The 12466-nt window shown below is 43.0% G+C and overlaps 1 protein-coding gene across 3 annotated transcripts in view; it reads left to right on the top strand.

The window, feature by feature from the left end:
* The window catches only part of reln (reelin), a 329082-nt gene that overhangs the window by 241234 nt on the left and 75382 nt on the right, over positions 1 to 12466 (top strand). For all 3 annotated transcript variants that reach the window (XM_063072853.1, XM_063072851.1, XM_063072852.1), the window contains 4 exons: positions 434 to 592; positions 2458 to 2646; positions 3494 to 3767; positions 5976 to 6116. In XM_063072853.1, the coding sequence (XP_062928923.1) occupies positions 434 to 592; positions 2458 to 2646; positions 3494 to 3767; positions 5976 to 6116 (763 nt within the window). The remainder of the gene's footprint in view (positions 1 to 433; positions 593 to 2457; positions 2647 to 3493; positions 3768 to 5975; positions 6117 to 12466) is intronic.

Here is a 12466-nt window from a genome sequence, read left to right as displayed (position 1 = left end):
CCCCTCCCCTTCCCCCTCCTCCCCCCTCCTCCCCCCTCCTCCCCTCTCCTCCCCCCTCCCCCCCTCCCCCCCTCCTCCCTCCTCCCCCCTCCTCCCCCCCCCTCCCCCCTCCCTCCTCCCCCTCCTCCCCCCCCCCCCTCCCCCTCCTCCCCTCCCCTCCCCCTCCCCCCTCCTCCCCCCTCCCCCCCCTCCCCCCTCCCCCCTCCTCCCCCTCCTCCCCCTCCCCCTCCTCCCCCTCCTCCCCCCTCCCCCTCCCCTCCTCCCCCTTCCCCCTCCCCTTCCCCCTCCCTCCCCCTCCCCCTCCCCCTCACTCCCTGCTCCCTCTCCCCCTCACTCCCTCCCCCCCCTCACTCCCTCCCCCTCACTCCCCTCTCTCCCCCCTCACTCCCCTCTCTCCCCCCTCACTCCCCTCCCTCCCTCTCCCCAAAACTAGGGATTGTTGTCCAGTACACCAATGATAATGGAGTAACCTGGCATGTTCTGCGTGAGCTGGACTACATGTCTTTTCTGCAGCCTCAGATAATCACCATTGAACTACTCCCTGAAGCCAAAACCACATCTACAGCATTTCGCTGGTGGCAGCCACAACACGGTAAGCTTAAAGCACAGTTCAGAATCAGTTTATCAGTGGGTTGATCTCCTGAAGCAGCTGATCCTTTGCTGACCATCATCTTATGTTACATCCAGCTGGCCATGTAAATGATCTAATTTAAGATTATATTGTACCAGAAACAAGGAGGCTTTGCACTAATGAGATTGCAAACTGGAGCTAGTCCCAATTAAAATAGTATGTAACTGCAAAGGCAACAAATAAAACACACACAATTATAAAATGGCATCAATATGTTTAGAGGTGACTGCTGATAATCAATATCCAGAAGATCACGTGGACAGCAAAGTTGAATTCTAGCAATATTAAAATGAGTGCTATTTTGTGGGATTGACTCACCACTGTAAACTGCCCCTGATCAAGTTTGGTGATAGAATCTGAGGGTGTGAATGGAATGTGGGACGGATAGGTTACAGGGGAAATCAATGGATGAATGCATTTGTCTATGAGCTGAATGGCTTAGTTGTAAGGAAATATAAAATATCTTAACAGCTAAATGAAGGGAATATTGTCTTGATGATAAGATCGTTACTGAGGAAAGCATTCATCTACAATTTAATTTTTGCCCTGCAAGTAGTTCTGCAATGCATCAAAATGTCATTTATTGCTTCACACGATTTCAAAATAGGGAAATATTTTACTTTTTTTAAAGTCTGCATCAGAATTGATTACCCTCCATGTCTGAATCATTGACGACCACAATCGGAGTTTGATCAGAATAGTTTATTGATTTCAGTTGCAAATAGGTCTAAAAGCTCCCTTGTTTCTTTAAGAATTGATTTGTTTCTTCTGAAATTAAATTAATTTAAAACTGATGTGTACCTGCAAATTACTTTTACTTATCTATAGACAGAAGTAAAGAATTCTTAAAACGTGTTTACTAATTGTTAAGGAATTAAAACATTAGCATTGTTTGTAATTGAATTTGTTGTAGCAATTTCTCTTATTTGGATGGATGTACAATCTGTTGCTTGACTGATCTGTTGCAATGGGTTGAACATTCAGTCTAAGATATTTTTTTCCAGTATACTTCTTAATATCCTCCTACATACTGTGTTTTCACTCATCCTGTTGGTCCTCCCAAATATATTACCTCATACTTCTCAAGATTATGTTCTATATACCACTTACTTGTTTAGCTAAAGAGTATGCAGTTTTCTACCTGACCATAAAATTCTGGCATCATTGGCAAACTTTCTACTTGTGGCCCACGTTCAGATCTCTGCAACATGCCGTGAGACATTAGGGCCTAATCCTGAACCCTGTGCATCACCCTTACAAACTGTTGTTCAGCCACCAAAAGCCTTGTCGTAGAACATCGAACAGTACAACACAGGAACAGACCCTCTTGACCCTCTTGTCCGCTCTGGCCATGGTACCAAGTGAAACCAATCCTACATTGTCTGCCTGCCTTCGTTGACTTTTCGCCTTTTCTTTTCACCTCTGAGCTAATTTTGGATGCAATCTACCAATTTGCATTGAATCTCATAGACATTTACCTTTCTGCCAAGCCATGTGTAAACAGTGAGGAATTTCTGTGGATTTGCCATAAATTTCAGAAACTTTGCTCCTCCTAAGCTCTGTTATACACACCAATAACTCAGGAGCTCCCTGGGAATCAGCATCTACATTAGTTCCTCTTCCTCCCCACACAAGGTAGCAGATGATAAGTTTAAGGCTTTTAATTGTTGTGATTAGATCACAGGTACAAACCAATTAATTTTTCATTAATTGTTCTGCATTCCTTTGCACGAATATTTTATGAAATAGACATGGGACCTAAATACAGAGATCTGCAATTCCTCTTTCTGCTTGCTAGATCTAGTATTGACTGTATTCCTTTCCAGGAAAGCTCCGTGCACAATGGGCCTTGGATGACATCTTGATTGGAATGAATGATAGCTCGCTTACTGATTTTCAAGATGCTTTCGATGACTCCTCTGACCTGCAGTTCAATTGGTATCGCATTCAAGGAGGCAATCCAGACACGTATTGTCTGTCGAAGGACACAGCACTGGTCTTTAATCAGAATATTGGTAGGTATTGAACAGAACATTCAAGCGCAAGAACACCAAGTAAATAGCAGCTAGAATAGGATATCTGACCCTTCAGGTCTGCCCTGTCTTTATGATAATATTCATCCCAGGCCTTATCTCCTCTTGTGTGCCAGTTCCTTGTAGCCTTTAATTCCTCAATCTTTCAAGGATGTATCTACCTCCCCTTAAAATACATCCAACGATCTAATCTTCACAGCCCAGCAGGGTGGAGAATTGCAGAGGCTCACCATCCTCGTTACTAAAGCTTCACAAAAGGTAGTGCAGGCAGTGTTTTCCAGCATTATGAACATGGTACAACATGGTCAATAAATAATCATAGCAATGTTTAATAATATTGACACTATAGTTAGCAGAGATGGGTGGTGGGGTGGAGATACGTCTCTACCAAAGGAGCTGTAAGGCACTCCGTCCCTCTGCTAGCCTGCAGGTCACCCTTGGGCAAGGTGTAGTACCTTTTAGACCTCAAATCAGGGTTATTGAAGCCATGGGAGCAGATGATGGATGGCTATACGAGCAGCTGGTCTATGTCACAAGTCCTGGTTATGCGACCACTGATGCCAGGCAGACAATCTCTGACGAGTATTAATAATGGCTAGGGTTACCCATCTTGTAAAGACACTGACCAGAAGAAGGCAATGGCAAACCATTTCTGTAGAAAAATTTGCCGAGAACAATCATGGTCACAGACCACGATCACCCACGACGTACAACGCAGCATGTGATGATGATGGGAATGAGGAGTTACAAGGGAAATTTTTATCCGTGAGAGCTATATTCTCTCTTTCTCCTCAGGTACAAATTTGCTTTTGTCTCTTTTGTGTTCCAGGCAAGCCCCGGTTTGCAGAAACGTGGGACTTCCACGTTACTGCCTCCACATTTCTGCAGTTTGAGCTCACTATAGGCTGTGGTAGCCAGTCACCAGACTTCTCCAGCATCCAGCTGCAGTACTCACTCAACACAGGCAAAGACTGGCACCTAGTGATAGAAGAGTGTGTTCCTCCTACCATTGGTTGTCTGCACTACACAGAGAGCTCCATCTACACGGCACAGAGATTTCAAAGCTGGAAGCGTGTCACTGTCTACCTGTCTCCAGGAACCATGTAAGTGTTTAGAGACAGAAGATTACAAAAACATGAGTGGGGGTTGGAAAGGAAGTGGCCAAGATCAATTAGGGCATTTGCCTCCTATATTAAATAATCACATTAAGGACATGCATATATGTGCATAAAAATATGTTTAGCACAAATAGTTTAAGTTTAAATTTCTTCACAAGGTTATTTGGGAAAAGAACATTCAGCCCCTCTGTTCTGCCAGACAGTTAAATCACAACTGGTACTGACTTTATCTTCATCAGCTGTTGTTAGGTTCATTGCCTTGTTATCACCACCTAACAAAAAATAATGAACCAGTTTTTCAAGTTTTAACTTATCCATCCTGGCCAAAGCAAGTTTCCACTGTGTGAAGAAATGCTTTCTGACATGTCCCCAGTCAATTCGTAAGATTACATCCCAAAACAGTGAGTAAACTTGTCCAAGGTTACAGCAGAATCTAGATCTATTGGGGAAAGTGGGCAAAGGAATGGTAAACGGAATTTAACTCGGACAAGTGCGAAGTGATGCTCTTTGGGAAGTTAAACCAAGGCAGGACTTTCACTGTAAATCAAAGTTCAAAGTAAAATTTATTATCGAAGGACATACATGTCACCATATACAACCCTGAGATTATTTTACCTGCGGGCATACTCAACAAATCTATAGAATAGTAACTGCAAACAGGATCAAAGAAAAAGCTAGTAGAGCACAATAGGCAACAAACTGGATGCAAAATAAATAAATAGCAATAAATCATGAGAGCATGAAATAGCAAGATTAAGAGTCCTTAATGTGAGATCATTGGTTGTGGGAACAACTCAATAGGTGAGTGTAGTTATCCTCTTGTTCAAGACCCTGATTGTTGAGGGGTAGTAACTGTTCTTGACAGGGTCCTGGAGACTGTTGAAGAACAGAAAGACATATGGTTCCCTGAAAGTAGTAAGAGAGACAGATGATGTGGTGAAGAATGCATATGGCATTCTTTCAGATGGGACTGATATGCATACAATCTGTACAAGATGTTTCTGTGATTATGGTGCACAGTTCCAATTGCCATATTATGGGAAGGATGTGGTAAAGCTAGAGAGTGTGCAGAAAAATTTCACAAAGATGTTTCTGGGAAAGGGAGGCAGGATAGGCTGGGACTGTTTTCCCTGGAGCGAAAGAGGCTGAGGTTTAGAATATATAATATGGAGGTTTGGGCAATCATGAGGGGCCTAGATAAAGTCACTGGTCACAGTCCTTTTCCCAGCCTAGGGAGGCCTAAAACTAGAGGGTATAGATTTAAGTGAAAGGGGAAAATTTTAAGGGGGATTTGAGGAGCAAGAGGTTGGTGAATGCTCCCAGAGAAGGTAGTAGAGTTAGGTAGAATGACAATGAGTAAAGGACATTTGGACAGGTTCATGAATAGGAGTGATTTAGAGTGATATAGGATGAATGAGACTTGCTCAGGAATGAACCTTGGTCTGCATGGTTGAGTTGGACCAAGGTTTTGTTTCCATGCAGCAGAGGAATTTCCCTGCCAGAGGAAATACTTTCTTTCCCTATCAACTCCAATATTCACCTTGCCAATTTGTATTAGTGATGTATTTGTCATGACGTAGAAGGTGCCATTCAGCCCACTGAACCTCTGCCGGCTCTCAGCAAACCCTGTTCCATGCTTATTTCCTGGTAGCCTTTTTGACGGCCATCAACACCCCCCCCTCCGGCCCCCCAATTCTTGTACCATCCTCCTTCTGCACCAAGGGGGGCAATTTATCATCAGCAATTATACTATCACATTCTGGGGGATACAGAAAGAAGCCAGCTTACCCAGGGGAAGCTCACACATGGTCACGAGGAGAAGATTCAAGTTCCACACAGACAGCAGCAGAGGGTCAAGTTTGAAAACAGGTCGCGGTAACACTGAGGCAGCAGCTAAACTCCACAGTTTTAACATTTGACAAACTTTGTAAGTGAAAGGAATATGTTTTGGTTGAACCACGCCAAATCTGATTCTCTCTCCATAATGGTGTAGATAAAAATATCAACCGGCGTACACTGCTCACCATTGCTGTGAGCCTTTTTGATGCCTCAATAATTGTATAAAAATTTGTTTTGAAATTTGAAGTTGTTTTAATTAATATATTTCATTTCCCAGATGCGGAGAATGATTTATTTTTTAACCCAGTACCTTTCCTTTTGATACTGTTATTTATTCTTCTGCTGTCTAATTAGTTCCCCCAGGACCCGGTTCAGATGGATTCAGACTGAATACTCCTTTGGGACTGATAATTGGGCCATTGATAATGTGATCCTAGCCTCAGGGTGTCCCTGGATGTGTTCTGGTCATGGCATTTGTGACATGGGTCATTGTGCGTAAGTATGAAAGCATCGGTTCTGTAATTGCCACTCTGATGTAAGGCAGGAAGCCATTTTCGACTGCTGACTAAAAATAATTAGAATTCATCGTGATACAATATCAGGTCTAAAACAGATTGAGAAAAGTTTTCATTATTATTCATTACAGATTACAGTGTGATGTATATTAACTGTTGACTAATGTATCCCATGACAAACTAATCCCAAAAGGGCATCAGCCACTAATTAAAGTAACCCTGCCAGTTCATTTTTTGCTATTGAGCACCAACTTGCTCAGTCCAGGACCAATTATAAAGAAAATGTTCATGGTTGACAAGATTTTAGATGTAAATCATTAATGGGACCATCTGCTCTAATGCTGGCCTATTCAAAGCTCTCTAATACAGGATATCAGTCTGCTAGCAAATGATTTTAATTACATCGCCTTTAGAGTGTTCTGAAATTGGTTCTTAATACTACATTTTGTGGCAAGCCAATAATTAGAAATTCAGTAAGTAACTGGGGGCAGAGTGTGATTAGGATTTGACAAGGAAAATGATGTTTGGTTACATTTCTACTTTCTTCTGTTTAATTGTTGAAATTTTTAAAGTGTTTTTTTGTATTTACAAATGCCCGTTATTTAGAATGGAAGTAAATTAGACTTTTCCCCTTTTTGTTATTGGAATGACAACGAATTGGCTGCCCATTCAATTCTGAATTTATGAAGAAGGGGGCTGCAGGACTGTAAATAAGAATTCCTTGATAGGTGAAAGTTGTTATGTTGGGATAGGAAATCAATAGAATGGGACATCAAAGCTGACAGAATTTGGAAGTGTTGTATACTGCATAAATGGACTATATTCAGTCAGGTCATTTGATTTACTAGCTTCACTTGATCCTTTTTACCACAATCATTTTCATAAATGAACAGTGCCTCTGCTGAACTTCCAGGAGCTGGGAGAATGGCAGCTGTGGTCTCGGTGCCAGCATTTCCCAAGGGTTTTGTGACATTGAATAACTGAATGCTTTTAAGAACAGAATGGATGAAAGGCAGATTTTTAATTGATACTTTTCTGTGAGCGAGGCTCACTTCATCTTTGTTAATGTGTCAGAACAGACAATAGCAAATATAACCAGTTTCATTCTCCTCATCCACAGGAATGCTTTGCAGTTGGAATAGGATAGTGGGAAAGTGCACAGCCTTCACATACACTTCTCTTACTCTTAATTTTTTGGTGGGAATGTACAATTTGTAGTTTGTTCCTCAGGGTCAAAAGTAGGCTTGATGCAAGATTTTTTTTCAGAGACCTCCTTAGAGATGCATTCATGAAAGTTGTGAGGAAATTCATTGAAAACTTATGTGATCCTCAGGATCCAGGAGTCCAGTGAACTGCTGGAATCCAAGGCAGATAAATGAACTGAATGCTTCCCTTCTCTGTCGGATTTTCTTAAATCTTGTCAAGCTCCACTTGGTACCCTGCAAGGGGAGGCACTGTTGGGGTTAGGGTACTGGAGTGGAAGAGTGGGAGGCATTCTCTGCAATAATCCTGCACTGCGGCTTGCGCTGTGAGGCACAAAGGGCGACTGCTTTCAGCTTGATGAACACAAGTAAAAGGGTAGCTACTAATGGTACAGCGGAGGAAGCAGACAGCGAACAAATATAAGGAATGGAAAATGCACATGGGATATAAGATTAAATGAATGTCTGAACAGCTTACAACAAGTGATTATATTTACAACCTAATCTGTGTGTTAGGATTTTATTATTACAGTTTATGAGGTTCTCTGGGCTGTTTGATCTGACCGTGTCTTGCAACTGCACAAGCAGCAACATGTCTGCATTGGATAATAGAAAAAAAACTTTTACACTTAAATTCTATATGGGAGATATTCAAATAGTTATCTGCAAAGCAAAGAAATCATTGCAAGTTCATGTCTGCTGAAAATACCTATTTTTTAATTTATTGGCATCAGACTCTTCCTTACATAGTTTTGATATCTGACTTTGAATGGAGTTGATTGGAAAAACCATAAATCTACTACAACAGAACCTGACTTCACTCAATGGACTCTGCCTTACTTCTCACTACCTCAGTAAAGCAACCAGCATATTTAAAGACCCCACCCACCCCAGACATTCTTTCATCTCCCCCCTCCCAGAAGATAAAAAAGCCTGAAAGCACATACGATCAGGCTTAAGGGCAGCTTCTATCCCACTGACATCAGGTTCTCAAATGAACCCCTTGTACAATAAGATAGACTCTTGGCCTCACAATCTACCTCATTATGATCTAGCACTTTATCGTTTGCCTGCACAGCACTTTTTCAGTAGTTCTGCACATTCCTCTGCTTTGTTATTGTTCTACCTTATTCCAGCTCAATGCACTGTGGAATGATTTGAACTGTATGAACAGTATGCAAGACAAGCTTTTCACTGTATCTTGATACAAGCGATAATAATGAACCAATGCCAACTTGTTTCTGCTGGATTTTTCCTCCTCCTATGTTCTGCTGATCTCCTAGAGGAGGTTGTCTTGCTTGTTCTACTGCTCTGCTAAATGGCAGCCTGAGGCAGATCTCATCCAGCCATCACCGTTCCACTGATTCCTGTAACAACCTCTCCATTGATTAGCAGAGTGGAGTGTTTTCAGCAGCAAAATCCCGAGAGAGAGAAAATAGAACTAGCTACCAGAACCTACCTATTCTGCTCACAGTGGTCCCAGGGAAACAGCAACTGGATCCAGGCCAACTTTTTAAGTGAGGAAGCTTCCTTAGTGAAGCTGCCAGATCTCCACAGATGACCACAGCAAAGGGAAAAGAAAAACTTTTTTTTACTGTTAATGCTAAGAGCTGCCATTAGTAACATACCCTTGGAGACTGGCCTTTGACCTTGCCTAAGTGAGCAGTGGTCCTAGAGCAGTGTATTTTTTTAGATGGCCTCTCCTCAGTTTCTGCTAAGCTGATGGCACGTTGTTGCCCACAGCCCATTCCTCCAGCTCCTACTTTTTCTCTTGTTCACCGTGGGGACTTCCAACTTGAAAGAGAACTCTTTTCTGCCAAGCAAGGAAGTGAGAGGGCTAAATGAATAGGAATCCATGGACAAGATGGGTTGAATGGCCTCGTGTTAATTTACAGTGATTACAGTGACTGGATAGTGATTTATAATTACTCCATAGCTTATGTTTAGATGGCCTATTTTTGTGATATGCAATTCTAAGTGAAGGCTAGTAAACTTTCTAACTGAACCATTGCCGTCCACGTGACGAAGATTCTCCCACGCTGTTGCCGAGCAGGGAGCTTTGGATATTTAATTCAGTGACAGTAAAGCAACGACGGGATGCGTGTAAATTAGGACAGAGAGACTTGAAGACAATGTAGATCTATGCACCTGCTGTCCATGAAATTTAAGATGGTGGAGGGTTCGAAGGTATTATTGTCAAAGCCTTGGCCAGGGGTGGCACGATAGCATAAGAGTTGGCATAACGCTTTACAGCGCTGGTTATCGGGTTTCAATTCCTGCAGCTATCTGTAAGGAGTTTGTACGTTCTCCCCATAACCACGCGAGTTTCCTCCGGGTGCTCCAGTTTCCTCCCACATTCCAAAGGTGTATGGCTTAGGGTTACCAAGTTGTGGTCAGAAACACGACGACACTTGCGGGCTGCCCCCGGCACATCATCATTGACCCAAATGACGCTTTTCTCTGTATGTTTCAAAAAACGTGTGACAAATAAAGTTAATCTTTAATCTAATCTCAGTTACTGCCATTCTTTCTTGTGAACTTCTGGTTGAAGATGGCAGCACCCAACACGTATGGCAGCTCACTGGTGGTCCATAAGGCAAGAAATTTGACTAAAATCATTACTAATAACAACTTTTCTGAAGTAAATTGTGGTAAACTATCACTGCAAACAATGAAGGAGCACGCGGAGGCGAAGCTGATTCAAATGATGGGCTGTGCAGGTGCATCACAAAGACGAGGCCCAACGTGCTCAGGACGGAGTTGGTATTGCTGTCGGGGTTGGAGTGAGCAATTTGGAGAGGAATCAACGCGGATGAGTTTTGATGCCTGACCACCTAACCTGGGTGCGAGGTTGGACCTCTCCGATTTGCTGGGATCAAGAACGGTTTCGGGCTGTCGCAGCGCCGGGATCTGGGTCCTAGACCAAGGCACTACCTGGTGCTTGGACAATTTAAACGCCAGCCCAGATAGACTGGAAAGCCCATGTGTTGGGACTGGAAGCAAGGGTTGGACTGATTTCGCTCACTCTGCTGCAATGTTCATTCCCCTCTCGGTGGTGCCGAGGCTGTGAACTGCTCCAGCGGCTGTCTTCCCTGCGTGTTTTTGCCGTTTTTGCCCCACTGATACAGTGAACTGAGATCAAAGCTTGGGCCTCTTTCTCAACGCAGTGGCTTTGGTCTTTTTTTATTTGGGTGCTTCAGGTTTCTTGCTTTGTGGCTGCCTGTAAGCAAACAAATCTCCAGGTTGTATAATCTATACATTCTTTGATGATAAATGTACCCTGAATCTTTGAATATGCATTGTGCATTGGTGGTGGAGGGGTATGACATTTTGCTGGAAAGCCAGCACTTATGGTTCATCCTCAACTATCCCCGAAATGTGAAGACCCAAACGCGTGTATTACAGCCTCTTATTATCAGTGGATTACTTCATACAAGGTGTGCCTGCCTTGTTGTATTGCTGCTCAATATTCAGCCGCGGACGTCCTCTTGTAGCAATTCTATTTATGTGGCTGGTCCAATTGAGTTTCTGGTCAACGGGAATTCCAAAAATGTCCAATATGAAACTGTGTTACTGGTAGCTGCCCGCAAAGTGTCTTCTGCTCTCCGGCGCCATCTTAGCTCAAAGGGCAGACAAGGTTTAAGGATTCGTCAGTGAACCCAAATGAACATGTGACAGTTGTCACCAACTTCATAAGGACAAGTGCGTTCCTGCAAAAACATTCTGATTCTTTCCCAACCAGAATCTCTGGATGAACTAGGAGATTCACAATCTGCTGAGAGCTCGATCTGTGGTGTTTAGGGCTGGTGACACAGCGTCATAGAGGAAGTCCAGGTATGATTTCTGGCTAGACCTCAATGTGTGACCATTGGTAAGAACATCTCCTTATTGATCATCAACAAAGGTGCACCTCCAGGCTGCGTGCTTAGTCCCCTGCTCTACTCGAGATGCACATGACTGTGGTAAAGCACGTATACAATGTCATCTTCAAATCCGCCAGCATCACTGCTGTTGCTGGACGGATCACAGACGGTGATGTGTCACTTACCAGAGCAAGACAGGACACCTGATTGAGTGATGTCAACCTCCCGCTCAACATTAGAAAATGGAAGAGTTGATTGTTGACTTCGGAAAGGGGAAAGAGGGTGAACATGTGCCAGTCTGTACTGGGGGATCACTGGTGGAGAGTGTTAGAAGCTTTAAATTCCTGGTTGTTAACATACCAGTTGATCTGTCCTGTGCCCAGTGCATAGATAAAGAAACAACGCCAGTGGTTTCACATTTTTGGAGGTTAAGGAGGTTCAGTTTGTCACAAACACTTACAAAGTTCGACAGATGCACTGTTGAAAGCATACAGACTGGTTGCTTCACGGTCTGATATGGCAATTCAAATGCACAGGAACTTAAGAAGCCGCAGAATGTAGTGGACTCAGCCCAATTAATCATGGGCACATCCCTACCACCACTGGCAGTATCTACAGAAGGTAACATCCACCATCAAAAATCAAAACTACCTGGGCCATGCCATCTTTTTGCAGCTACAGTCAGGCAGGTAGTACAGAAGCCTGAAGTCCCACACCACTACAATCAACACAGCTACTTCCCTTCAATGATTCAGTTCTTGAACCAACTAGTAAAACTCCAGTGCTACAGTTTAGTAACTCTGTGGTTACTTTACATTAAAATGGAGGGTTTTTTGTTCTAATTGTTCTGTTAATTTGTTTTTCTCGTGAATGCTGCTTATATGATGCTCTTGTGCCTGTGGTGCTGGTGCAAGTGAGATTTCCCTTGCACCTGCGCATACATGCGCTTGTGCAGATGACAATGAGCTCACTTTGAACGTCACTGATGAGGAATTTGTTGATGGGAGCATCAATGAATGCCAAGGCAAGGTGGTTAAGTTTTCTCCTGATGGAGATGATCATTGCCTGCTATTTGTCTGATGGAAATTTTATTTATACTTTTCAGTCAAACCGTGTGCTTGGTTCTAAAATTCTGCAGATCATGTGAAAATAACACTTATTGCCTACTTCAGATTATAGCTTTGCTGTTTTTTAAAATTTGATTTGATTTAAATTCTTCATCAGCTATCGCACAGTAGGATGAAATAAGACATTGCTGATGTCAT

Source organism: Mobula hypostoma, chromosome 20, assembly GCF_963921235.1.
Source record: "Mobula hypostoma chromosome 20, sMobHyp1.1, whole genome shotgun sequence".
In the NCBI taxonomy this organism is placed as follows: domain Eukaryota; kingdom Metazoa; phylum Chordata; class Chondrichthyes; order Myliobatiformes; family Myliobatidae; genus Mobula; species Mobula hypostoma.
Note: the sequence above shows the minus strand (reverse complement) of the source record. Positions and strands in the feature narration are given on the sequence as shown.